Source organism: Rhinolophus hipposideros (assembly GCF_964194185.1).
Source record: "Rhinolophus hipposideros genome assembly, chromosome: 17".
Lineage (NCBI taxonomy): Eukaryota > Metazoa > Chordata > Mammalia > Chiroptera > Rhinolophidae > Rhinolophus > Rhinolophus hipposideros.
Window position 1 is genome coordinate 184,271 of NC_138063.1, and position 27,923 is coordinate 212,193.

General features: G+C 51.8%; 1 protein-coding gene across 17 annotated transcripts; it reads left to right on the forward strand.

Moving 5' to 3' along the window:
- The first annotated feature begins 101 nt into the window (after window positions 1-101).
- On the forward strand, window positions 102-27,884 carry SLC66A2 (solute carrier family 66 member 2). 17 transcript variants are annotated; one of them, XR_013995292.1, is made up of 8 exons: window positions 2,710-2,838; window positions 3,215-3,533; window positions 8,008-8,141; window positions 11,917-11,967; window positions 18,679-18,895; window positions 20,351-20,382; window positions 21,218-22,077; window positions 23,489-26,419. XR_013995292.1 is itself a non-coding variant. In XM_081078840.1 (7 exons), exons 2-7 carry the CDS (start codon window positions 3,331-3,333, stop codon window positions 21,319-21,321), a joined length of 741 nt encoding a protein of 246 aa, XP_080934966.1. In that variant the 5' UTR covers window positions 2,710-2,838; window positions 3,215-3,330; the 3' UTR covers window positions 21,322-26,419. The 17 variants fall into 17 exon arrangements, 15 of the variants coding, with proteins under 15 accessions (XP_080934963.1, XP_080934964.1, XP_080934966.1 ...); XR_013995291.1 differs by lacking the exons at window positions 11,917-11,967; window positions 21,218-22,077 and adding an exon at window positions 26,434-27,884 and having other exon boundaries at window positions 23,489-23,618; XM_081078840.1 differs by having other exon boundaries at window positions 21,218-26,419.
- The last annotated feature ends 39 nt before the right edge of the window (window positions 27,885-27,923 follow it).

Below are 27,923 nucleotides of genomic sequence, written 5' to 3' on the forward strand. Positions count from 1 at the left end.
AGCAGCCTTCGGAGTTAGGAGCATGGAGCTCCAACCACCTGAGCCACTGGGCCGGCCCTCCCTTTGTTTTTTTTTTTTTTTTTAATTTATTTATTGGGGTGACAATTGTTAATGAAATTACATAATCCTTTGTATTTTTTAATAGGTGCTTTATCTTTCTCAGCTGGTCCACTGGAAACCTACCCGGAAATTATCTGGTGATCCTGAGAACCCAGTGTTCATGGGAGAAACAGGATCTGTCATTCTGCACCAAGCTCCTGGATATTTTCACCCATACTGCCTGGTCAGGGATCAGATTCTTAGCTCTGTGGGAGACAAATTTTTTAATATGGAAGAGACAGTCACTCAACAGAGACCCATTTTGTTGAGGACACTGAATTTCAGGAACGGGATTTGGGGGAATCCTCTAAGCAACTGATCTAGGCAGTCACACACACCAGCTGTGGGGCTGTGGTATTGGGTGTTTTGCTGGTGAAAGGACTGATAGATTGGGAAGAAAACAGAGTCTGAGTAAGAAGTGCATATTTACGGAACCAAAGACAAGATAATAAGAGCAGAAGCTAAATGTAAAACAGAACTTTAAAGGAGAAAACCAAATTTTTAATTTTGATTTCCACCCCATGGAGCATAAATGGCAGGGGGAGAGCCCCAGACACCAGGCTCCACGTGTATGGTCACATTTCTAAGGCTTTTACTCTAAGACACTGCTGATTTTAAGATGCACTGTTACTGCCAAGAAAGGGAGAAATGCTGTCAATTAGAATGTCCTGTCCAATTTTTATTTTATGTTCATTAAAAGAGTTCTTGTATAGTTATTGATGCTGGATGATGGCTACCCAGCCTTCACCGTGCTACAGTCCTGCTTTTACGTGTTTCTAAATTCTCATTTAAACATTCTGTCAGAAAAGAAGGGTTCTTTGGCAGTATAGATTTGGGTATACAGATTATGGAATTTTTTTGCTTTTTTTTATTCTAAAAGTTGCAATATTTTCATAATTTTAGCTTTCATTTTTTAATACAATATTATCAACTATTTTTAAATCCACTAATTACTTACTATGCAATTCTGGCTCCATTGATAGCAAGTGGCCTTTCTTGGAAGCAAATTATCCTGAGTCACGAGGACTTCCTGTATCGGGTGTGCATTTTAAAACAGTGGCTCTGAAACATGGCTGCACATTAGAGCCACCCGGAGGCTTCCATGGGCTGCCCAGACTTTAGCTGCACTCTGGAGGTGCTCCCTACACGCCCATGGGTCCTGAACCACAGGTGGCTGAGCGCTGGCCACCAATCTGCCCCGATATGCCAGAAAAACAGGGCCAGCAGCAGTGATCCCAGGTGCTCCAGAGTCAGGAAGGAAGACTGTATCCTTCCTCCAACACCCAGAACAGAAAGAATGGAACATTCTAGAGGCTTTAGAGCTGGGACAGGAAGTGGCTAAGTAGGGACACCTCCTTGCCAGTCTGTCTACCTTCTCTGAGTATTGTGTTTTTGTTTCTCTCTGTCCTTTCCTGTGGATACTCTGAATAGAGACTTCCCAGAAGTACCTAAGGTCTGTCCCAGAGGTTTGAGAGGAGAGAGAGCAACCCTGTGTGCCCCTCCCCCAATCACACCAGGCTTGCTGGGGAGTTGTTCTTGGCAAGGCTGTAACTGTTCTTGTGATTTCCCGCATAACCTACCAGGTAGGAAGCAGGCGGCCAGACCTTGGGGGAGGGGCAGGGACTCTGTGGTGCGCAAGCTGGGAGCCACGTGTGTGCCCCTGGGGCTATCCTTTCTCATTCACCAGGCCTCCCCTTTTGGGGTGCCTCGGGTCTGCCTGGTTGCCAGGGGAGCTCTGAGGACAGCTCCTCTGCAGATGGAATCCTGGGGTCCCTGAGCCGCACCTACCAGGGCTCTGGCAGGCAGGGCTGCTGGCTTCTCACAGGGCCCCCCGTCACCTGGGCACTGGGCTCCATGCACTCCAGCCGTCCAGCATCTCTGTCCAGAGCACCGACCCTAGGGCCCCTGTTGGGTCACCTTGGTCAGGAGACACCGCAGGAATTTCTATTTTGTGTCTGTAAGGGTTCCCTATTGATTCACGTCACAGAACGCGTGGCCTGGGGTGCTTGCCGTGGAAGGGACACTCTGAGGAGCTGCTGAGGCTGCGGGCTGCGCGGTGCGCTGCATTTCCCGGGTGAGCCGCCCCACCCCACGCGGCTAAGCTGCCCGGACACTGAAAACTTCCTAATCCTGCTCCTCGGGTCTCCGCCTGGATCAGGATGGGGGGGGGGCGTGACTCCCACGGTCAGAGAATGACCGCTTGGAAGGATCCCTGGACTCACCTGGGGGCGCGCACGTGGCGACCCACTCCCCCTGGTCCCCACGAGGGGTGACGTCCCTCCACCCGGACCTTCCCCGCGACAGGGTCGTCTGCCCACCCGGACCCTCCCTGTCCCCAGAAGGGGGGTCCCCAGGCCTCGCGCTGACCACCGTGAGGCGACAGGACACCGTCCTCCGCCCCTCGCGGCGCAGTGCGGCCTCTACAGGGCCACTGTCCCGGGACAGTGGAGAGAGGGGTCCACGCGGGCACCTGGCCATAAAGGAGCGGCCCTGCCAGGCAGGAATCTGCTGACCCGAGCGGAGCGGACGGCCGAGGAGTGTCCGCTGGAGAGCTGAGCGCCCCCGCCGCCCCGCCGCCCCCACCCCCACCCCCGCCGCCTGCGCTCTCTAGGACCCGGCGGCGCGCGTCCGCCCGGCGTGGGCGGGGCCCGGCCATTGTGACGTCACGCCGAGGCGGGGCTCCGGGCTGCGTCAGACAGACAAACGGACGCCCCGCGGATCCGCGAGCCCGCGCGGCGGGTGAGCGCCAGGGCGGGGTCCGCGGTGCGCGTGGGCGCGGGGCGCGGGGCGGGCGCCCCTGGACGGGCCCTGGGACCGAGCCCCGGGCGGGTCCCCCAGGTCCGGGCTCCGCCGGGATCCCCCTCGGACTGCGCGTCCGTCTCCGGGACCGAGCCCCGCGTGTCCCCCGCCACCGCCGGGCGGAGCGTCCCGCCCTCTGCCCCCGGGGATGCCGCTGCGCGCGCCGAGGGGTCCCTGAGCCGCGCGTGTCCGAGGAGGGGTCGCGCCCCACCGGGAGCCCGGGTGCGGCCTCGGCTTCACGTGTGTCCTGCGCAGCGCGCTCCCTCGGCTCGAGCGCCCTGTCCCCAGCTCTTTATCTCTTCTCCGCTCCTGCCAGGCTCCAGGAGGACCGCACCGGGCAGTGGCGGCCATGTGGGGGTGACAGCCAGCGCGCGTCCCGGGAGCCCGTGGAGCCAAGGGGACTTGGCCTGGTGCGCGGCACAGGTGCTGGCGATGGACGCACAAGGCTTGGACTGGCTTTTGGTCCCGCTGCACCAGCTGGTTTCCTGGGGGGCAGCTGGGGCCATGGTCTTCGGAGGGGTGGTGCCATACGTCCCGCAGTACCGGGACATCCGGAGGACTCAGAATGCCGAGGGCTTCTCTACTTACGTGTGTCTGGTGCTCCTGGTGGCCAATATTTTACGGATACTCTTCTGGTAAGTAGGGGGCTCTCTCACTGTGGGGGTGCTCCCAGAGAGATGGCTTGCTCTTGGGGTTTCTGAGTGAAGCCAGGAGGTGGAAGTGTCTGTACTTCTTAAGAAGCAGCTGGTAAAATGGATGAGAGTATTTCCCAGGGAAAATGGGACTGGAGAATCTCACACAGGATGTCAGTCACATCCTTCCCCAGGCCTTTGTCCTAGGCCTGGCTCCCTCAGGGTATTTACATGATGGGGGGAGGAGGAGGAAAGAGAGGCGAGACGGGGGGTAGAAAACGAACTGAATCAACGAATGTGAGTAACAAAAAGCCATGAGCAGCAGGAACGGCTTTCCAGTGTCCAGTGGAGCCGCTCAGGAGGGGACATGGGAGCCTGTCAGGAAGCCGCTCCCAGGCCTCCGCCGGGAGGGGCACTGCCTTCAGCCTTCTCTTGTGTGTGCGCGTTTCATGTTTAAGTAGGAAGTCAGCTTTCTGGATAACACTTAAGAGACTGTTGTTTCTTGCTCCTCCGAGCCCAACTTCCCCTTATGGTTTGCATTCTGGTGAGGAACTTGACATTAATTTTAATAGTTGCGGAAGCCAGACATAATTGGGACAGTGAATTTTCAGAGGAAATAGGAAGAGCTCTGGTAGCCTCATGCTAAGGCCCCCAACGTCTGGAACTTCCCTTCCTTCTGGTCCCAGGCACCCCCCCACTCCGTGTCAGCAGATAATGAGGAAGGTTTCTCGGGAAGCAAGGGGCTAGGGCTTCTGGCTCTGACTAATTCTGCTCTTTTGCTAATTGATTTTTAGTCAACCTTATTGGGATATGAGTTTCATTAACTAAATCACCCATTCTAAGTGCACAGTTTGATGCGTTTGGAGGTACAGCCCCGTCCCCCACCGTAATCACCATCACAATCATGATGCAAATTTCTGGAGTCCAGAAGTTCTGTCTGCTCTTTTGCATTGTCCAGCCCTCCCTCCCTCACTTTCACTGTGTATTAGTTTTTCCCCTGTCTGGGGTTTTTAAAAGGTGAGTTGGTGAGTCTGTCCCATCACGAGCTTTGTCTCTGGGCCAGCCAACTTCTCAAGGAGGGGTAGGCAGGACCTTATTTTTTTTGGCACAAGTTGAAAAACTGCATTTTGAAGATTGATCTTTTCCCTGTGGCTGAGGGCAGAGATCACCCTGTGAGGCATGACTCGTTGCTTCCATTTTCTAAAACGGCCTTAAGTCTGAGATTGAACAGATGCAGGTTGAAATACTGTTGTTGACTCTGAGCACACTGGAGGGGGTGCTGGCCACCCAGGCCCACTGTGGTAGGTGGGGACCACGTGCCCTTTAGTTATGGAGTAAGTCTTCTCCCACAGTGGAGGGAACTGCCTGGGGTTGGATTACCTTATGGGAAAATAGTTCCATTTTGAGGTCTTTCCCCCCAATATGCTTATCGTTCAAAATTGCAAAAAGAAAATAGAATATCTAACCTACATCTGAGTATCTTGTTTGGAGGAGTCAGACCAGTTTCTTGAATGCCATCTTGTCCATGCCCCTGGATTTAATTGGCATCTGAGGAGGTTGGGCCCGATGTTCTCTCTTCACTGTGCGGTCTGAGACTTTGAGAAAGAGTCCTGAGCTCTCAGAGGGCTGCCTTTTGTGGATTCTAACCTTTGTCCACTGGCAAGTCTGTTTCTGCATATCTGGTTGGTCCTTCCCCATACATTCATCTCCCTGAGCTGCCCTGGGTCACTTCAGGGGTTCTGTGGTTACCGCGGGAACACACAGGGCTGCCTTCAGACAGCATTCCAGAAGACTGTGGATGTGTGGGATGAAGGGAGTGCTGGCAGAGGGCATGGTTCCCCTCGAGGGTCTCTGGCATGGGGGCACAGTATCCCTGCATTTCATGCCAGCAGAAAGGCAGGCCTCCATTTACAACTTGTGCAAGTGTGCACCTCTGCCCTCCTGGTCCCAAGGCCCCACTGCTCTGAGGGTGAGGCAGATGCTCCCTTTATTCCTCTCTCACTCCTGGGTCCCCCTCTAAGCTCCATTTGATTTAATGGGCTTTTGAGGTTTGGAATGTGCCAGACACTGGGTCAGCAGCTGCGGGGTTTCCCCTGTAGTGGGAGCATGTCATGAATGTACCATACATGGATTGTGGGTAGTGCAGCGGGGAGAGGGCACAGACCAGGAGCTGTAGCAGGCTCCATCCAGGTGAGACGGGAACTGGCTCTACACGAGAACAGTGGTGGTCTTAGGAAGTGCTGGAGAGTGCATGTCCTGAGCTGTTTGGGACCATGTGTTCCTCAGAGCTCCAGTCCACCTGGGAGGCCACTCGGAGATTTGTAGTGCGAGGCGTGTGAGTTGCTCAGCAGTCTGCAGGAAGGCCAACTGCACTGTACAAAGCCAGGGTTCTGAAACTGGGAACTCCTGTTTGTTTTTAATCCTTACCATCCTCTTGCAAAACTAGCTGTCAGCAGATCTTAGTACATAAAATGCTGAGGTACGGGATTTGGCCCTTGTGGTGTTAGAAGCCAGGAGAAGGGCTATGTGAGGCCTTGTAGCTAATATTTATTTATAGGCTTGTGATTTTTGTAGAGATGAAGGGGAGGGCAGGGGCCAGGGTGCGAGGATGGTGTTGCAGGACTTTCTGACCCAGACCTTCGTGTATTCATGGAGTTAGTTCCCAAGGCCCATCCCTATTGGATGAAAACACTGTATCGGAGATATAGTAGCATTGTATCAAAGGTACAGCAACACTGTCTTGGAGGTCTGGTAACACTGTATTGGAGATGTAGTAACATTGTATCAGATGTAGTGGCGCTGTAATAGAAATAGTGACACTGCATTGAAGATGCAGTAACATTGTATTAGAGAGGTAATGACGCTGTGTCTGAGATGTAAGTGTATTAGACATACACTATCAGAGATGGAGTGACACTGTATCGGACATGCGGTAACATTCCGCTACTAACCATAGTTGTCAGTGGCACAGAGAAGTAGATGCACACCTTCTTTGTCACTTGAGCTTTTTTCTGTTACTTTGAAGAAGTAGAGGAGATGGTCCTTGTAGAGACCTTTGCTTGGACTTGGTGAAACATTGCACATTCTCTGCAATGTGTGTCTCCTTGGAGACGAGACACATACACACTGCAACCAAGAGAGAACCTGCTTTGACTGGCTTCCCTGGGCAGCAGGCCTACACCTGTCAGGTGGGCTGTCCCAGTCGTTTGTAGTAGAAGAGGCTGTGCCAACCCCCATTCTCGGGCAGGGGAGGAGGAGGAGACACTCTCATGACATTCCGCCAACACAGACTGTTAGCATTTAAGACAGAAAACACTTCCAGTTTGATAAATAAGAAATGGTATCTTTCCATTTTAATTAGCTTTTAAGAATTACTAATGATATTGAACTTTGTTTCATATTTATTTTGTCCCTGTATATTGTTTGTGGAAAGTTGTACTTTTCGAAGTTTTGTGTCTTGCTTAGCCGGCCTTCACCTTGAAATCAGTTAAATATTCACCTCTGCTCCCTCTCACTTCACTTTTTTTTTTTTTTAACTTTTATTTATTTAAGTGTTTTTTTTCCAGGACCCACCAGCTCCAAGTCAAGTAGTTGTTTCAATCTAGTTGTGGAGGCGCAGCTCACAGTGGCCCATGTGGGGATTGAACCTGCAACCTTGCTGTTAGAGCACTGCGCTCTAACCAACTGAGCTAACCGGCTGCCCCTCACTTCACTTTAATGGCCTCATTTTTACTTAAATATTGAGTTCATCTAGATTTGATTTTTGGTGTGGTACAAGGAGAAGCTGCAAACCTTGATAGTTTTTCCTCCAGTTTTTCTAGTCACTCGTTTCTGTTGAACACAGAACTGTGTTTTTCAAATAATGGCCCAAATTGCACATGTTCAGCCTGGGAATGAGCTTGGTGGGCAGGGCTCAGTGTGACTGAGTTTGTCGTGATGCCGGCTGCTCAGGGAGTGTCTCCAGCCTCCTCAGCCTGACAGAACCTTCACTGTCCCCTTGTATTACCTCTACCCATGCGTGAGTCAACCTCCGGGATCAGTTAGGTAGCCAGTGGGGACCAGTTCTTAAAAATGACTAGGAATGTCCCCTGACGGTCTTAGGGGTAGTATCTGCACTTTAGAGAAGAGATGAGGGGAGGCGATGAGTCAGGGGCCAGCAGGCCTGGGGCTGTGTGGTGAGTGGAAGCCCGTGTGTGACCCCCTCCCTCCCATCTGGGCTCCGTGGAGAAAGCCTGGGCACCATACCTCTTCTGGCAGCAGCTTCCCCTCATCCCGGACTGGTTCATCAACCCTGGCTTCTCCCACCCGTTAGTGGTCCCTGGGGAGCCAGGCACGTGATTCCGAGGACCCCTCTGCTCCTAGCTCCGTCCCACCGTGGCAGTCATGGGCCACCATGGCTGTGAGAGGCCCCGGGCTGCTCTGGGTTGGCTGGCGGGACACTGGCGTGGGCACCTTATGACGTGCGGTGTCTCCGCAGGTTTGGGCGGCATTTCGAGTCCCCACTGCTCTGGCAGAGTGTCGTCATGATCCTCGCCATGTTGGTGATGCTGAAGCTCTGCACCGAAGTCCGCGTGGCCAACGAGCTGAACGTCAAACGCCGTCTCTTTGCAGGTTGGTGACAGCAACGTGGGGGTGAGGCCACTAAATCTGCCAGCACTGTGCGCCTCGCGTTTGTGGGTGAAGCGAGAGCCACTCCAGCCCGTCTAGTCTGAGCAGCTCGCCTCCCGGAGGACAGCCGACTGTGAGCGCGGTATAATGTGAGGCCAGTTGGCCACTGGGGTTCGGGCCAGGTCTCGACTGATCTCAGCGTAGGATTCTTCACCTGATCTCGCTACACACGGTTCCGCATCGGAACAGGAGGCCCGTTTCTCTGGCCCCCTGTCCTGCTTGATCTGGTCTGCGAAAGACATTGCCTGAGGGGGCAGCTGGATCTGACTGTGTGCGGCGTACAGAAACCCGTTGCCAGTGGCCCAGTTAACTGTACTTTTGTCACATGCCTGATTAAAAATACTCCTGAAGCCATGCTTGTGTGTCCCCAGCTGAGTGCCCGCCTGCCTGGAGTGGGCAGGTGGGCCACACGCTCCGCCTGTGCGTGCCTTGACTTTTGGTGACTCGTGAAATAGAAAATGCTTCTTGTTGCTTTTGTCCTCTCTTTTGGAAAGCTCCTTCCTAGCCGAGGCTCAGGGTTTGAGCACTCAGCTGACGGGCTCCTAGCACACAGGAGAGCTGGTGCCTTACTCCTGGTGTTCTAATTACTACGTCCACGGCAGCTCTCACTTGGATTTTGTCCGCGGTTACGTGCGTGGACAGTCTCAGGTGTTGCTGAGAGAGCATTTTCTGCACAGTGTGCTCAGCTGTGGGACTCTGGTGGCCTGGAGGTCTTGCCCGGTCCTGTGTTTTCGTTCCTCACGGTGGTTCTCGGTTATCTCCTTCCCTCTGTGTAGCTTCTGTTTTTCGAATGAGAGGAATGTATGCTAATTTCAGTCTTTGGAGAAAGTAGGTCAGCCTTCAGCTCTGATGCGGAGCCTGGATCAATCAGTGTCACTTAAACTGTGAAGTGACTACCCTGCTCCTGGTGAGTTTTGTTCTTTGTTCCTGTTGAGGCCATCTCTCATCCACAGATCTATTCTGTCCCCCTGTCCTGATTGAGGACACCACAGGGGAGCTGGTGCCGGTCTTGCCTAGAAAGCAGGGCCCTTACTGAAAGGAGGTGCCTGCCAGGCCCTTCAGTTTTCCTGGGGTGAGGGCTTCTGCTCGGGCTGCCACCCGCCTCTGTGTCCTGTGCCCCTTTGAACCTCGCCTTTACTTTGGCACAGGTGCTCCTGGCCAACTGCAGAAGGGCATTCATCCTTGGCTGGGAGAGACACTTGGGCCACAGCTCTGAAACAGGAGACCAGGTTTTGTGACCTTGTTTGAGGTGGGGCATGGACTCTGATGATGTTGGTTGCCTGACACAGCAGGCGTTGCCAGGCGTGCAGCATGTGACAGTTTAACATTTCCGTGACCTTGCTGAAATGCAGGCGTGCCTCCCCCCGCCCCCCCCCCCCGGGTTTTCCCAGCACGTCTTCAGGGGGCGTGGGGGGTGGGGGGGTGACATCAGTGGGGACTGTGAGCGGGAGGCTGAGCCTCCTCGGAGCCTCTCTCAGGAAGGTTCTGGATAAAGTGCGTGGGATGGTGGAAGTCTGATCATTCTCTCTCGGCTTGCTGTGCTCTGTGGGAATTCTTCCAAAAGGCGAATTTCTGTTCTGTTACGTTCACTTGGGTTAAAACAGTGAGTCTCCAGTAATAGGTCTGGAGTCTGAAGTTTAGCAAGTGACCGTTTATGTGGTGAGCACAAAAATGCCCCCCATGTCCACACCTGGCAACCTGTGATGTTAAGGATGGGGCCTCAAGGGGTGGCCCGATGTCCTCACAGGACCCTTAGAGGAAGAGGAAAAGACAAGAGCGGATCAGAGACATGGAGCTCTCCACCTGTTGCTGGCTTTGCAGGTGGGTGGGGCCTGCTTCTGACCCTGGATGGCCGTCAGCTTACAGCCAGCAAGGACACGGGAACCTCAGTCCTCCAGCCATAAGGAACCATTCTGCCGACAAGTTGAATGAGAAGGAACCTGCAGTTTGGGCAGAGCTTGGCAGGGAAGCCCTGACAGTTGGCCATTCCTGGGTTCCTGCCTCCCTCTCTCTTCCCTCGCTCTCACTCATTTACTCCTTGCTCACCTATCTGGGTTGGTGCTGGCTGTCAGTGGGCACCTCAGTGGGCCTCTGCTGGGACGTCCACACGTGGTCTCCTCTTGTGGCCTGCGGCCCAAGCTTCGAGGGTGTGTCAGAAAGAACTGGGTGGATGCTGCGTCTTTTTAAAGATCTAATCTTGGGAATCATATAGCTTCACTTCTGCAGACAGCAGTGGCCACAGGCCCACCCACAATCGGGGGACAAGGACACCGCCTCCTGGTGGGGCACAGTGAGGTCCTGAGGGAAGTGTGGGCCTGGCCTGCAGTGTGTTCAGCACAGACCTGCGGAATGACAGTGCTGCTGAGGACATTTTTGACGTCTCTCCTCTAGGCTGGCCCACAGACATGCTTTTCTACCACACAGGTCTGATCAGGTTGCTTTCCAGCTAGGAAGCCGGAGGGCACAGCAGGAGTCTGGCAGGGCTGTGCGTGCCCCTCCCCCAGCCTGTCCGTTCACCCAGCACTGCTGGCCATCCTGCGCCCCCCACTCTATCTAGTCCTGCCAACACTGACATTCATCACACTGAGTGGCACGATCTGGCCACTCAGAGGAGGGACTCGGTCTGCTCGCATCTGAGCTGCAAGCAGCTGAGCTGAGCTCTCTCCTACACTCCTGCCCCCCTCCCCCGCTCGTCCCTTTCCTTCCCCTTTTGGGACCTTGATCTTTAGAAGAGGTGCCAATGAATGCTGAAATTGGTCTAAGTCAGAGAAATAGAAGCGGAACGCTGAGAAATCCAGGGAGGCAGACCCCTGAAGACCAGGGGTGGTGCTGGGGAGGGAGGCGGGTGAGGGGACACTGCCCTGACACCTCACACTGTCATCCCATCCTGGCCACTGTCTGGTGTTTGCTGTTAGCTGTCCACTTGCAAATTTCCATTTTCAGGTAGAGTCTACATTGCCTGGGGCAGGACACAACCTTTGATCCCCCCTTCCGCTGTCTGATCACAATGACTCATTGAGTCTCACTCTTCTGGTAACCATCTGCCACCAGAGACCCCCCTGCAGGCTCTCTGGCTGTGTCGTGGGGCCTTGGGCTGCTGTTGTGGACAGCGCACAGTAGGAGTTCTCAGGTGGGGGTGGGCTGGGGAGACCGAGGTGCCTGAGAATTGAATCATTGCCCCGACATCAGGGACTCCTGGGCTGGGTCACCTCCGTGCTCGTAGCATTGTCTCCGTGCCTGTCATGTGCTGTGTCGTCCCAGCTCTCCTCTCACCACGCATTCCGCAGCCCCCTCAAGCAGCTGCCTGCAGGCTTTGACCCTGGGTCTGGACTGCAGCCGAAGTTTGCTCACAGGTGTGTTTCTGGGGTAAAGTGGAAGCAGGGTCCACTGGCTCTCTTTCCGTCAGCTCAGTGGACATGTGGTGGGCTTTATGCCACCTCTGACCTTAGAAGTTAAATGAAAATGGTGACTTCACTTTTGGCCCCAAATTTCCTCCCCTTCCTCTAAACACTTATTTTGGAAGGGGGTAGGTTTGGTGAAAAATAGTTCAAAAGTAGATTTCCTAATGCACAGAAACCAAAATCTTATGGTCTTTCTGTTCCAGTTTTTTTAAAAAAAGAAATGCAAACAGGACTGGGAGACCCCGCTGCTTATCAGTGTTAAAACCCATCTGTTTTGTCTTTTCTTCCATTCTGTTTCTGTCTCTTTTTAAATGTAGCTGCAGATAAGGATGAAGAAATCAAAGTCGCCCCCAGGCGGTCATATCTGGGTATGTACGCACTGCATGCAGCCGTCCACTGAGATGTGTGTTTGTTTCATTTCATTGCAGCTTCGTTCCTCTGTGTCATCACTTTCACCTATGCGGGCATCTTGACATGTACGTGACTCATTTTACTGAGTGTGGCCATGACTCCAGCAAACTAACCAACCATAGCTGTTGTCAAGCACGGAGGAGTTCCTGTGTCTGAGAGGGAGGGAGCGAAGGAAGGATGAAAGGAATGATCAGAGTACATACCAGCTTTGGAATTCTCTTGTTAAACTTACTCTGAAGTATTCTTTTTGATGTTAGGGTAAATGAATTGTTTTCTTAATTTAATTTTGGATTGTGCATTGCTACTTTGTAGAAATCAAATTGGTTTTCACATATTGGTCTTGTATCCTGCAACTCTGATGAACTCATTTATTAGTTCTAATGGCTTTTCAGTGGGTACTTGAGGATTTTCTATGTGTGAGATTTTGTCATCTGCAAACAGAATTTACTTCTTCCTTTCCAATCTGGATGCTTTTCTTTTTCTTGCCTAATTCCCCTTCTCCGGAAGTGCTGGGAGTGTACATTCTTGTATCATTCCTGGTCTTAGGGACAAGGTGTTTAGTCTTTTACCACTGAGAGGGTAGATTTTACGTAGATGCCCTGGATTAGGTTACACAGCCACCCTCCGCCCTGAGCTTGTTGGGTGTTTTCATCACGAGAGGATGTTGAAGTTTGTCAAATGTTTTTCTGAGTCTTTTGAGATGACCATGTGGTTTTCCTCCTTGATTCCATTACTGTACTGTATCCCATTGATAGATTTTTGTATGTTGTGCCACGCTGGCATTCTTGGGATAAATCCCCTCGAATCAGGATGTATTATCCTTTTCAGGAATTTCTAGATTCCGTGTGCAGGGGTTATGTGTCGGTGTTTGTGTCCAAGCACATGACATACTGATCTTTTTTCTTTTTGTGATGACTTTTAGTATCAGGCTAGCTAGCATGGGCCTTCGTTATAAAACAAGTGGGCAATGGGAAATGTTCCTTCCTTGCTGTATTTTTTGAAGACTTTGTGAAAAGTTGGTATCAACTATTAATTAAAATTGAATTGAGATGTCTGGGATATACAACGTTGTGTAAATTTAAGGTTTTTGTGTTAATTTGATACAGTTATATGTTGTAATATGATTGCCATTGTAGTAATAATTAGCACCTCTCATGTTACATAAGCATTTCTTTTTTGTGTTTGGAATAGTAATTGATTTTAGTCTCTTAGTTTCATGACTACACTACAGTACTGGTGCCTCTGGCCACTGTCCCGTGCAGCTGTAGGGCTTCTTTACTACCCATGCGAGTCTATCAGTTCTTTTAAATGTTTGGTGGGAAGCTTTTAAATTACTAATTCAATCTCTTTATTGTTATAAGTCTACCCAGATTTTCAATTTCTTCCTGAATTAGTATTCACAGTTTCTTTCTTAGAATTTGTCCATTTAATCCAAGTTACCTCATTTGTTGAATTATAGCTGTTTTTAGTATTCCCTTATAATCCTTTTTATTCCTATAAGGTTGGTAGTGATGATCCCTCTTTCATTGTTGACGTTAGTAATTTGAGTCTCCTTTCTCTCCTTTTTCTTTTGGTCATTCTAGCTCAGACGTGTCCAAACGTTTTTTCAACGTTTTTTACCAAGGGCCTTGTGCGGTAAAATACACAGCCAGGCCACTCAGTCGAGGTGAAGTACGTATTGCCTCACCTGGTTTATTTAAGTAAACTAAATATGTTTTTGGAATTTGCTGCGGGCCAATTAACAATGGATTGCGGGCCGCAGTGTTGACACCCCTGGTCTAGCTAAAGGCTTGCCAATTTTATTGATTTTCTTTCAAAGAACCAACTTTTGGTGTTGACTTTTCTTTACTGTTTTTCTTTCTGACTCCATGCTTGATGATTCCCAGACACGCTCATCTCTACTTCCTGAAAGCAGGGCTGTGCACCCTGTGAGCGCACGGCGACATCTTGGCCAGACAGGTGGACACACCCTGGCGTGACTCCAGCATGTGTCACCAGTTTCTCCTAATGTGGGCGAGGATCCGGTCAGAATCGCCTTGCGTTTCCTTTCTGCGGGAGCAGTTCTCTGACCCACGCCTCCAAGGGGCAAGTCCATCAGCGGTCCTGGGGTCCCTGGGCGGCTTTCCGTCCCAACGCCTCCGGCCTCCAGCTCTCGCCTCCACGTGGGATTAATCCAGTTCTGGAGGCACTTTGAAAGTATATACAGCGCTGTCCTCCTCAGATTTTCACCATATTCCTGAGTTTAATGTCAGCAGTAAGGACACAAGGGCTTCCTGCTTCATTTAGTGAATAAACCTGTTTGTTCTGCCCCTGAGTCTGGTTCGTCCTCAGGCAGCTCCTTGCGTCCTGCCCCCTCAGATGGTCCAGGCTCCTGATGCAGCCGCTGCCGGCTGTGGGAGGAGGTGTGACTGCAGATTGTGAGGGCGGATGGTGACCAGGGCAGAGCCTGGGGGCCGTTGTGCTGCGTGGGAGGGTGGCCTGCGTGGCTGAGGCGGTGTGGAGGGAGGAGCCAGCGCCGGGGTCCCCGGGCCTCAGTGGGTTTGGTTCTCTGTAAATGGGACGAGGCAGGTACCCTGCTGGGCTCAGTGGGACTGAGAGTTGGTGAACTCTCATCCCAGAGAAATGTAACCGTCACGGGTGGAGCTGCGGCCAGGGGAGCTCAGCCACTGGGTGGGGGACAGAGCCCAGCTGATGTTGAGCACTCAGCATGTGTCAGGCTCTGTCGTGTTTCCTGTGAAATTGCTTATTTAATTCTCACGTCAGTTTTGCGGAGAGGACTGTGATTTCCCTTGCTTTACAGATGAGGAAACAGGCACAGAGAGGTTGGGTCACTAGGCAGATGGCCATGCAGCAGTGAGCAGCAGGATGGAGCCCAGAAGCTTTGTTAACACTAGGCCCCACCGAAGCACAGGGGTGTCCCCTACTGTGTCTGGATGTCACCTTCGCCCGCTGCTCTGCCAGCTGCGCCCCCTCCCCACTCCCTTGGGAACCCAACAGGATGGCCATGCCCCCCGCCCCCCTTGTTGGCCCCTGGCTCCTCGCTCGGCCCAAGTTACTTGGCACCGTGCTTGCCATGGACCCTGGTGGGCAAGCCCCTCCCTTCCCTGGGTGGTGGTCTTTTCAGGAATCCCCTGGGCATTTTCAGCTGCCCTCTGGGAGGGGACAGGAGCTTGGGGTCCACAGGCGGCTTCTGTGCGACTAGAATGTCCAGGTGGTCTGAGCCCTCCGCACTCGCTGCCCCCTGGGCCTTCTGAGGATGGGGCCATCCCGAGGGTGGTCTCGCTCCTGAAAATGGAGCACATGGAGGCCACGTGGCTGTTCGTGTGGTCTCCTTGGGGTTCACACCACACACCACTATCCCAAAGGGTTTTGGTCGCTGCCATGGCCACTGCAAGCTGCCACTGGGGGGGAGCCAGCTGTCCTCCGCCAGTGCTGCCTGGACGGGGTGGGGGGTGGTGGGGGCCGTGGGTGGGGGTGGGGGATTCTCTCTGCTTTGGGAGCAGGACACACTTGAACTGATGGGGACCACTGCACGCGAGTGCTGCAAGCTTGCTGGTCAGAGAGCTGCCTGTACATTGCAGGAGCCAGAACCCAGCTTACGTGACTGTGTGTTGACAGTAGGGTCTTGCTTGGAGCTTGATAAGAATGCATGGCCAGAAACTACCTGCCAGGACAGCACCTGGTGCAGCTGGACGTGGTTTCCTCCGTCCCTGCCCAGGGGTGGCCGAGCTCTGTCACTCTTTTCAGCCTGGGGTGACACTGACCTGAGACATGGGTCCTCGGTTGACCAGCCCTGACATCCAGTTGCTGTGCTGGCCCCACCCCCACCCCATGGTGGCAGCGGCAGAGCTGGGCCACGCACCACACAGCACCAGTGCCCTCCCAGCGCCTGTGAAGCCACGTCACTGCCTGCCTGGGACCTGTGTGCCCCTCAGAGAGCAGAGGTGTGGGCAGGGCTGTGAGGAAGGGCTGCCTTCACGGTCCAGCTGTCTGAAGAAGGCTATGAACACAGGCGTGCAAAGTCTGTTTGACACTCTGCTTTCATCTCTTTGAGGCATATACCCAGAAGTGGAACCTCCACACTGTTTTCCCCAGTAGCTGCACCAATTTGCAATCCCACCAACAGTGCACGAGGTTCTAATTTCTCTGCATCCTCACCAACATTTATCTCTTGTCTTCGTGATGATGGTCATTCTAAGAGGTGTGAGGTGACATCTCATTGTGGTTTGGATTTGCGTTTTCCTGATGATCAGTGATGTTGAGTGTTTTTTTATGCACCTGTTGGCCATTTGTATGTCCTCTTCGAAAAAAACTCTATTTAAGTCCTTGGCCCGTTTCTTGCTAAGTCAGATTATCTTCTTGCTATTGAGTTGTATGAGTTCCATGCTATAGTTTGGATATTAGCCCCTATGAGATAGTTTGCAAGTATCTTCTCCCACTCTGTAGGTTGCCTTTCGTTTTGCTGATTGTTTTCTCTTGCTGTGAGAAGCTTTTCAGTCTGATGTCATCCCATTGGTTTATTTTTGCTTTTGGTGCTTGTGCTTTTGGTGTCAAAACCATAAAAATCGATGCCAAGACCCATGTCAAAGAGCTTTTCCCCTAGAAATAAAAAAGTTCAAAATATTGATGAAGTCCAATTTACCTATTTTTTTTCTTTTGTTGCCTGTACTTTTGGTGTCATATCTAAGAAACCAGTGGTAAATCCAATGTCTGAAGCTCTCCCTGCATTTTGTTTTTCTAAGAATTTTATAATCTCTTCCATTTAGGTCTTTGATCTATGTTAAGTTGTATATATGGTCATATAAGGGTCCAACCTCAGTCTTTTTTTTTTTAAAGATTTTTTTTTTTTAATTGGGGAAGGGGAACAGGACTTTATTGGGGAACAGTGTGTACTTCCAGGAGTTTTTCCAAGTCAAGTTGTTGTCCTTTCAGTCTTAGTTGTGGAGGGCACAGCTCAGCTCCAGGTCCCGTTGCCATCATTGCAGGGGGCGCAGCCCACCATCCCTTGTGGGAGTCGAACCGGCAACCTTGTGGTTGAGAGGACGCGCTCCAGCCAACTGAGCCACCCAGGAGTTCAGCGGCAGCTCAGCTCAAGGTGCTGTGTTCAATCCTAGTTGCAGGGGTAGAGCCCACCATCCCTTGTGGGACTCGAGGAATTGAACTGGCAGCCTTGTGGTTGAGAGCTCACTGGCCCATGTGGGAATCGAACCGGCAGCCTTTGGAGTTAGGAGCATGGAGCTCTAATTGCCTGAGCCACCGGGCCGGCCCCAACCTTAGTCTTTTCACAGCAACTTTTTAATAAGGATTTATGTTAGTCATTTGCCACTTGACTTGCTCCTTGAGAACCTAAAATAGAAAGGCTTCTAACAGATGGACATCAGACCCAGTTTTCTACGTCCCTGGACCTTCCCCTGCTGTCCTCAGTTCTCCTGTCCATGTGCACCCTGTCCTGGCCTGTGTTCCTCAGCTCAGACCACGTTCTCTCCACAGATACAGAGCAGGGACCTCAGCCAGGTCTGAGATTCTTCCTCTCGACTCCATCTCTTGTGACCTCTGTCTAGAACCCCTCTGGTTTTGCCCCCAGTTCTGTGTCCTCAGTTCCCCCAGCACATTCAGGACGCCCCCGTCTACAGCTGGGGCTTCTTCACGAAGCACAAGTGGCTCACACCCTGCCATGCTGTGGGAAGTGACGCCCAGTCTGATGTGGCCTCAGACCTGCAGACGTGTACCCCTTTCTGCAGCCCCCGCCTGTACTCTCCCTTTCTAGCTCAGAAGCTGGCAGTGTTCTCACATGGGGTGAGGGAGTGGAGCTGCTGGGTGGCCCAGATCTGGAGGGCTGGGAGGACAGGGTGTATGTGTGCAGCTTGGACACCTCCCCTCCCCCCACGGCACTTCCCAGCTGCCTGGATGGCCAGTGTTGACACCTCATATCCTTGCCCACACCTGGAATCCTTGCTGGGCCTTTTTCCTGACGGGGTACCTGGCTCCAGAGCCTGTCAATCTAAGTGCTGGGTCAGGGTCAAGTGCCTCACACTCCTCCATTTCCCTGACCTTCCCCGAAGCTGCCTTTGTCCCCAGGACTGGCCATGTACATCTGCCAAAGCCTGTGAACTTCCTGTAATTTGCTGATTTTTGTGGGTGCCTCTGAATTTGGTTTCTGCAGGACGCATCTATGGACAAATGATAATATTCTGTCAACTAAGAGTGTAGTGATAGTAATTATATACTTTTATGGGGCCCTTATCATGGGTGGGACACTTTATAAGATTCATAAGGTTCACTAATTTAACCATTAAAACATTATTAGTAACATTATTCCTCTTTTGCATCTAAAGAAATGGAGACACATTATTAACAATCTAAAGTTGTGGAGGGGAAGAATGGGTGTTCTGACCCAGGAAAGAGATTCCAGAGGTTCTGGTATGATCTTGCACTATGCTAATTCTCAGTCCTGGTTTAGGATGATTGAGGGTTTAGCATCATTTATGTTGAGTTAATATTTGTATCGAGGTGCCCTCAGAAGTGCCTTAGTTGATGCCAGTTGGAGCCCTACAGTTTACATCCCTCTCCTCATGCTGACCTTGACCTGTTCACTTAGTTCATGTCTCTCTTCACACTGACCTTGACCTGCACATCTAGTTCATGTCTCTCTTTCCCTCTTGCCCTAGACTTCGACCCTCACCACTTCTGGCACTGGAGCAGCTTTGCAGACTATGTGCAGTGTGTCCTGGCCTTCACGGGCATAGCAGGCTACGTCACATACCTGTCCATCGACTCGGCCCTATTTGTGGAGACCCTGGGCTTCTTGGCTGTGCTGACTGAAGCCATGCTGGGCGTGCCGCAGCTGTACCGTAATCACCGCCACCAGTCCACGGAGGGCATGAGGTAGGCGCGTGTGTCACTCCTGCCGTGCCTGTTGGCACCAGTGTGCCCCCCACGTGTTGGGTAAAAACCATTGTACAAATCTGGCTGCTCTGTTTTCAGTTATATTTGTAAAACTGCCAGTTCCAGAGCAGGTCAGGTTTGACCACCCTGGGCCTTGGACCTCCTGATGTGTGAGCATCGTCAGTGTGAGCAGATACTGAGACCCCTCGTGAAGCAGATAACGCGTTGGGTTGCAGGGTCTGGGAGCCTGAACCTTGGAGTGGGAGGGAGGTGCTGAGTGTGGGAGCAGGGACGGGAGCCCAGCAGGCTGTGCCCAGAGTGCAGAGGTGTGCAGAGGCAGTCTGGTGTCGGGGGTGTCGTGAGCTGGGCTGGCAGGATACACATCCAGTACATCATGTTTTATTAAATTTATATCAAAGTATTTCATTTGCTTCTGAGTGATTGTAACTGGTATTGCATTTTTAATTTCATTTTCCATGTTCATTGCCAGTATACAGAAATATAGTTAATTTGTATGTTTATCTTGTATCTAGTCACCTGACTGAACACATTAGTTTTCATTTTCTTGTAGATCCTGGATTTTTATGTTAACAATCATGTGTAAATAGGGACAGTTTTATATCTTTCTTTCTGATCTGTATGCCTTTAATTTCTTTTTCTTGCCTTATTGCACTAAAGACTCTCCGGCACTATCTGAGTAAGAGCAGTGAGAGTGGACTGGTTGCTTGTTCCTGATCATAAGGAGAACGCATCCAGTATTTCACTATTAGGCGTAATATTAAGTGTAGAAAGTTCTCTATTCCTGTCTTTCTGAAACTTTTTATATTAAAGGACTGTTGGATTTTATCTGATGGTTTTCCTGCATTGACTGATATGATCATATGATTTTTCTTCTTTAGCCAGTGATAATTACATTGATGATTTTCAAATGTTGAAGCAGCCTTGCTTCCCTGGAATAAAGCTCACTTACTTACTCATGGTGTGTGTATGTATGCATGTAGGTGTGTATAAATAAATATAAACAAATAGCTGAATTCTACTTGCTAATATTTTAAGGATTTTTGTGTCTGTATTTATGAGGGATATTGGTCTGTAGTTTTTCCTTTTTTGTAATTCTTTGGCTTTAGTATTAAGGTAACACTAGTTGCATAAAATGAATTGACAAGTCTTCTATTTTCTGGAAGAGAATGTGCAGAATTGCTGTTACCTCTTTTTAAGCATTTATTAGAATTCTGTGATGAAACCATTTGAAACTGGATATTTCTTTTTTGGGAGTGTTTAAATTATGGATTCAATTTCCTCAATAGTTCAAGGGTTATTCAAATGATCTCTTTCATATTGGGTGAGCTGTGGTAGAATGGACTTTTTGAGGAACTGGTACATTGAATCTATGTTGTCAAATTCAAGTGTGTAGAGTTTTCATACTATTCCTTTCTTGTTTTTTGATATTTGCAGGGTCGGTAGTGATATCTCCTGTTCCATTACTGGTAATTTATATATTCTCTCTTCTAGAAGTTCGTCAACTTATTAATCTTTTTAGAGAATCAGCTCTTTGTTTTGTTGATTTTTCTGTCTTAAATTTCATTGATATTTGTTCTTATCTTAATTTAGATGATTAATATGACTTTCTTTTTTCTAATGTAAGCATTTAGTGCTATACCTTCTTAGTACTGCTTTAGCTGTGTCTCACAAATTTGACGTTTCATTTTCATTTTCATTCATAACTATGCACGTGTATTTCTTTTAAGACTTCCCCTTTGACCTACAGATTACTTAAAAGTGTGTTGTATAATTTTATCTTTTTTATCTTTCCATTATTTATTTCTAATTTGATTCCATTTATTTCTAATTTGATTCCATTATGTTTAGACTACTCACTCTGTATGATTGCAATTCTCTTAAGCTTGTTGGAATTTGTCTTATGGCTCAGAATATGGTCTGTCTTGGTATGTGTTCCGTGGGTAGTTGTAAAGTATATGTATTCTGCTATTGTTGACTGGAATGTCCCCTATTAGATTCTTTGTGCTTATGATGTTGTTGAGTTTCTGTATTGTTGCTTTCTTGCTGAGTTTTTCTATCACAGCTCTCAGAATAGCTTGGCAATCAGAGGTCAGCCAATCTAAGTCTATGACCCTAAAAGTAAGAAGCTGAGTCCCTGTGCAGGTTAAAGAGTGAATTTGAGGGAGTGTGTATGCCTCCTGGTAAATAATCTCCTGTTCAGAATTATGTATTTAAGATGTGTACACACATGCATAAGCACTTATGGAAAGTAACAGAAGCCTGAAAAATGACAGCATGAAGTTTTTCTCTCTTTTTTTTGAGGACCAACTAGTACCAGTGACCGGAGCCATGGGAGATGTAAATGCCTCCTTGGATCTGGTTTGGGACACTCGGCCTCAAGTCATCTTCAGACAGAAGACCACTAGGGGGTGTGAATGGGAAAGGACTCGTGGACTCCTCCCTAAGTACACTCGCTTCACTAGCCTCCTAGCAGAACTCCTCACCGGACTTGTTTAAAGGACATAAGTACATACACACGCACATGCACACTCGTGCACGTGCATATATGCACACTCATGCACACAGCCACTTGTGCACACACACACTCATGCACACATGCCCACACACAAAATCATGCACACGCACCTACACACCTACACACACTCATGCACACACATCCACACGCCCACTTCTGCACACACCCACTTGTGTACATATGCTCACACTCATTGGACATGTGTATGCATGTGTGCAGTCATGTGTGCACGTGTTCACACACATGCTTTTACTGCCTTGAAGCAACTGTCAGAGATACTTTGAATGATTTCCTTTTAATATATAACATATTAAGTACTCGTTGCTTCTGAACCAGTAATAAAAAGCAATGGCACCTTTGAAGTCGCTGTACCACTTGATGCAGGAAGCCCTGCAGGCAGATTCTGTGGGTGGTCGTGGACCCTCCCTCCATGTTTTGTGCACCTGAAGACTGTGCCCTGGCACCTAACTGGGAGAGCCTGGTGGGTGGGACAAGGCAGAGAAGGCCCACCAGGTGGAGCCAGCGTGGGGAGAGGACAGAGAGCCACCAGGAATGCAGGACGATGTCACTGCCCAAATGCTTCAGAGGACGGCGTCAGCGGACGCTCACTACAGGCCCTGGTTGTGATCTCGTGGCATGTGAGGAGGTGATGAGCGTTGAGGGAGGCCGCTCTGTGTGTGTGTGTGTGTGTGTGTGTGTGTGTGGCACATGTCACAGCCATCGGGTGGCAGGGGACAGGAGGCGCAGGCCACCCACTGTGGCCGTGCTGGGCAGAATTTGAACCCACCTCTCTGGGGCAGCAGTTCAGGGCTGCCCATGCCAGCATTCCTAGTCCTAGCCCACTCGGTGTTCGTGCCTGACGGCCACACCCGCAAACCACCTCAGCTGCTCCCACTCTGGCCTTGCACTTGAACTCTAGAGCAACAGCTTGGAGTGATGGCTCCTTGGGACGTGGGAAGCGTGTCCCTGGGGTCACATCTGCCTCCCTTGGCAGCCCCCAAGTGCTTTTCTCTCTGCCTCCTCGACCCCTAACAGGCCAGGTAATTGTGGGAGTGGAGAATGTTCTACACGACGTGTGTGATTATGTGCACATGTGTGTACACGAACACACATGTGCACACACCGTCCAGTCAGCGGCCCAGTAAAGAGGAGGGCTTGCATAATTAGGGTTCAACAAAAGCCCTGGAACTCTTTAAAATATCTTCATTGAGATGTAACTCATCATTGAGAAGTAACGTGCACATTCAGAGCTGTGCTACTGTCATGACTATCTAGTTTGAGGGCACATCGTCACCCCACAGAGAAATCTTGTGCCATTGTCAGTCACGCCCCATTTGCCCTTGGCCCCAGCCTACCACTGACCTGCTTTCTGTCTGTGGGTGTGTCTGTTCCGGACACTTCATATAAATGGAATCACACAGTCCATGGGCTTTTGTGTCCGCTTCCAGCATAATTCCATCCATACACAATGTCTCCATGCCCCCTTCCTTTCGAAGGCTGAATAATGTCCTGTGTCCCGTCATACGGTACAGCACGTTTTGAGTATCCCTTCTTCAGTGACGGACATTTCAGTTGTTTACACTTTTTTTTTAATTATTGGGGAATACTGGGGAACAGTGTGTTTTTCCAGGATGTCAAATCGTTGTTTTTTTTCAATCTAGTTGTGGGAGGGCGCAACTCAGCTCCAAGTCAAGTCTTTGTTTTTAATCTAGTTGCGGAGGGTGCAGTGTACTGGCCCATGTGGGAATCGAACCAGCAACCTTGTTGTTAAGAGCTTGGGCTCTAATCAACTGAGCCATCTGGCCGCCCCCAGTTGTTTCCACTTTTAGCAATTGTGAATAGCACTGCTGTGGAACATTCGTGTGCAAGTTTCTGTGTGGACGTGTGTTTTCCTTTCTCTTGGAAAGGAACTGCTGGGTAACATTGTCACTCGATATGTAATCATTTGAGGCACCGCCAGACTGCTGTCCCTGTGGCCGCACCATCTTACGTCTCAACCAGCCGGGTATGGGGTTCTAATCTCCCCACATTGTCACCAACACTGCTTATCGTTCCAGCCGTCCTAGTGCGTGTGAAGTGGGGCCTCGCTGTGGTTTTGCATTTTCATTCGCGTTTCCCTAGTGACTAACGATGCTGAGCATCTCTTCTTGTCATTGTGGGACATCTGCACATCTTCTTCAGAGCAAGGTCTGTTCAGATCCTTTGTCCATTTTAAAATTTGGTTGTCTTTTTTATTGAGTTATAGTGTTCTTTAGCTACTTTGGAGACTAGAACCTTTTCACATAGGTGATTTGCAAATCTTTTCTCCCCTTCTGAGGGTTGTCTTTGCCCTGTCTTGATGTTTTCCTTTGCAGCACAAAAGGTTTTAATTTTGATGGGAGTCCCATGTGTCCTTTTTTAATTGCCTGTGCTTTTGGTGTCATACTCAAGAACCCAATGTCTAACCCAGGGTCACAAAGACATACTCCTTTGGGATGTGTGGATTTTGAATTATGGGGAACTTTTGATGGGTGGGAAGAACAGCAAGGTCTGGGCAGGCTGTGAGGCAGGAGTGACGGGTGCGTTGGCCGCCTGCAGGGGTTGACGTGTGGGAGCCTCCAGCGGGCTGTTGGGATAGGCGCAGGCGTCTGGCTCTCAGCTCCCGGGCTCTGGTCTGGGAGGGGCTTTCTAGGCTGCCGGACAGGCCACGGATGAAGCAAGAGGTATTTTAGGAATAGTGATCTGGCAGCCCAGTTGGGAGGCAAAAAGCTGGAGCCAAGAATGAGGTCATGGGAGCTGGGGTTTTAGTGGGGTACGGGGGGAAGGTCCCGTGCAGGAGGCGGCAGCTGGAGTTGGCGATGGCCCATGGGGACCTAGAAAAGGGAGTCCAACTCCCAGGCCACCAACCTGAGCTGGGAAAATGTAGCCTGGGGCCTGGGAAGTGACAGTCTACCCTCCCACCCAGACTAGCCCCATCTGCAGAGTTCTCTGTGTTCCGTGGGTGGGCTGTCCATACTGTCGGGCCCTGTGCTGGTTGAATTTCCTCACTTGAGGACGGGGCTTCCTCCGGTGGGACTCCCGCAACGAAGACGGGGCCAGACCCAGCCACTTGCAGCGGCCCAGTTTCAGACTGAGTGTCCATTAGCACGTCCCGGGCATGTTGAGCAGCCATAGCAGAACCCCTGAGGCTTGCCCGCCCGCCCGCCTGTCGGTTCGTTCGCATCACTGTTGAGGTTGAGGGTTACAGAACAGCCATGTCAAGGAAGAATGGGAATTCATAGCTTGTTTAAAGTCCCAGGAGACGTGAAGTGAATACCTGGAGTCTGGCAGACATCGGCAGGGCACTGCGGGGACTTGTGGTGACCAGAGGGTGCCAATAAGGAGTTGTCATGCGTCTGGGGTATCCCTGCCCAACGTACCCGGGCATTCCCTCTGATGAGCAGAGCCTCAGGGCCTGGGCAGGAAGAACTTCAGTAATGTCTGACTTGCTCTGCCCCTGCCCTCCCTGATCCTTCACACAGGCGGCTGGTCGTGGGGCCCCAGCCAGGCTCTCAGATTCCTGTCCCCGTGCAATAGATAGATGAGTGAGGGCCAGGGCCAGGTGAGGTGTCTGAGCAGCTAAAAATGTTCCTGTGTGTCAGGCAGAGCCCAGCTCTGGCAATGACCTCACATCTGCACTTGCCAGAGTGAAGTGTGCACCTGTGCGTTCAGGGCCCCGGGGGACACTGACCAGGCAGGCACCAGACAGGCGGCGCCAGGACAGGCAACAGGTGGTCCTGGGACCCAGCTCCAGCTTTGTGCTCTGCTGCCCCACCCCATCCCTTCCTGTCCCCCGAGAAGCACCATCTATGTGCCCTTGGGTGAGTCCCTTCACCTTTCTGTGCCTCAGTTTCCTCCTCCATGAAAGGGGTGCCACACAGGCCATCTCTGGTTTTGGGATGGGGTCGGGTCCTGGCAGCGCTCTGCATGTGGCCATTCCTGACGCATGCATACATGAGGGTATGAGGTGGGCGGGCTGCCTTTCACACGGGGGCCCTCAGTTCTAGTCGAGCAAACCAGGCCCAGAGCCACACAGCATGTCCCGTTTACAGCCCCTGGCTGTCCTCACTGTGGCCGCCCGGCGCACTGTCTGACCAGGACGGCAGCCAATGGCTCTTAGGGGAGCTGACAGCCCAGCTCCTGCTATTCCCCCACCGGCCTCCCTGGTGGCTCTCAAGAGCTGGGTCTGATCCCCCCAGGCTCCCCAGTACCAGCACATGTGCGACTGGATGTGTGAGTCCAACTTCGGGAAAGGACTTAGGAGTCAGACATCAGCTGGAGCCCTAAGAAGAGATAAATGCAGATGCGTCTTTGTGTGGACAGTTCCAAAAGGAACCTCCCATAAAACTGGGCAGTCCGTTTACTTCCTGTGAGTGTGGAGACCAGTGTGCCTGTGATTGCAAAATGGGTTTGGCTGAGCGTCTAGGTGGTAAGGGGGAGTGTGCTCTGTAGTCAGTTTGCAGTGGGGACTGGGTGTCGTGCCATGTACTCCACTCTGATTGCAGTGTGGACCAAGCAGTGGATATGAAGCGTGGGCAGGCTGTGCTGGCTCCCGGGGTGTCAGACACCGTAACTCTGGGATCAGCCTGAAAAGCGACTCCTTTCTTTGGTGCCTGGGCTCTGTGCACAGAAGAGAGGAGGTGACAGAAGCCGCAGTGTAGGGCCACTGGGAGGTAGGGATTGGGAAGCAGTGGGAGGTGACAGCAGGGCGCTATCTGGAGGAAGGTCTGAGGCATCTGTGTCAGCACAGGGCTCTGCAGGTAGGTCTAGGGGGTGTTAGGAGGGACACGCTGGGGTCTGTGTGTCCCCTGACTCCTGGAAATGTCTCTTGACCCCTGGTGTGCCCCCTGACCCTGGGTGTGTCCCCTGACCCCAGACGTGCCCCCTCATTCCTGGCATGTCCCTGATCCCAGGCGTGCCCCCTCACCCCAGGCATGTCCCCTGACCCCTGGCATGCCCCTGACCTGGGCTTGTGTCTCTACAGCATCAAGATGGTGCTCATGTGGACCAGCGGCGACACATTCAAGACGGCATACTTCCTGCTCAACGGCGCGCCCATGCAGTTCTCTGTGTGCGGCCTGCTGCAGGTGCTGGTAGACCTGGCCATACTGGCACAAGCCTACACATTCTCCCGCCACCCCCCAAAGCCTGCCCCCCACACGGCGCACCCCACCAGTGCCAAGGCGCTGTGAGGCAGCCCAGCGGATGAGGACATGCGACTGCGGGCCTGAGACAGGTGACCAGGAGCCCCAGGATCCAGTGTGTGTGATCCTGGGCCCGGCATGCAGGGCCTGCAGTCTCAGCGGCAAGGGCACTTGGAATGGCTGGGTCGAGGGTGTGCCCAGACACATGGGAGGGCAGTGCACCAACACAGGACCCACGCCCTCGCTCCTCTGGCCAGAGCTGGCCTGTCCGGGGCCACCTGCACGCGGCCACCCCCCAGGGTTCAGGACGGGGCCTTGGCCCTCGGCCTGGCAGCTACATTGGCCTCCTCCCTGGGGGTGAGAGGACACGTCCCGGTCCGTACCAGGCAGGCACTGGCCAGAGCAAGCTCAGGGGCTTTGAATCAGAGCCTGAACTTTTCCACAAGTCCTAGAGGGGGGTGGCCAGGTACGAGTGGTGCACGAGCTCCCCGACGTCCGAGGGCCCAGGGCTGGGCCAGCAGACGCACACGGCCACCCCCAGGAGGGCTGCACATGCAGCGTTTCCCCTCATTCTGGGAACACACCTGCAGCACATGGATGTGATGTCCATCTTCTGGGACGGAGACAGGTGAGGCAGGCCTCCCTGTGGCAGCCCCGAACCCACACTCCACAGCTCCCAGGCCTGAAGTGACTTCCAGGGTGGTGGGCCATGGCCTGGTGAGGGGGTCTGTGCTCACTGTCCTGCCTGTGCACCGCTCTCCATGTCCACTGCACCTGGCTGTGTGGGGGCCTCCGGCCTGACACCAGGCACCCCACGTTTGTTCCCCCTTTCAGTATTACATGAGCATCTCCACCGTGCCCAGCAGCCCTGTGGCAGCTCCCAGACCCCGAAAGGCCAGGTGTTCCAGATGTTTCTGTGTGGCTCCCACAGGCAGCGCTTTCCCTTCTGCTGGGTGGAAGGGTGGCTCTCAGTGCCAGAGCGCGAGAGGGACCTGGTGGCCGGTGGGGCATCCCTGTGGTGGCCGGTGAGAAGCTTTCAAAGCCAAGTCCTCCTCCTGAGTTTTCCTCAAAAACTCCTGAATGTTTTCAGTGAGGATCCTGCTTAGTTCTTTGGCCTGAAAGATGCTTTGAAAACATTTATTTTAAAAAATGAAGGCAGATGTCTGTAGCAGTAATTGCCTTTAAACTAAAACGTCACCGATGGCAGTGGTGACCGAATGTGCCAGGTGTGGGAGCACGCAAGGCTCTGCCAATATGGTGAGTTTAAATCAATAAACCGCTTGCGGATCCAGTGTGGCCTCGTGAATGGAATCCCAGTGGGGCCCAGGAG

What these genes read in the sequence shown, in the direction of transcription:
- SLC66A2 (XM_081078828.1), top strand. Translation starts at nt 3,331, where the DNA reads ATGGACGCACAAGGCTTGGACTGGCTTTTGGTCCCGCTGCACCAGCTG. An exon ending in ATTTTACGGATACTCTTCTG is followed by an intron (nt 3,534 to 8,007) that starts GTAAGTAGGGGG and finishes GTGTCTCCGCAG; the next exon opens with GTTTGGGCGGCATTTCGAGT. An exon ending in CAAACGCCGTCTCTTTGCAG is followed by an intron (nt 8,142 to 11,916) that starts GTTGGTGACAGC and finishes TTTTAAATGTAG; the next exon opens with CTGCAGATAAGGATGAAGAA.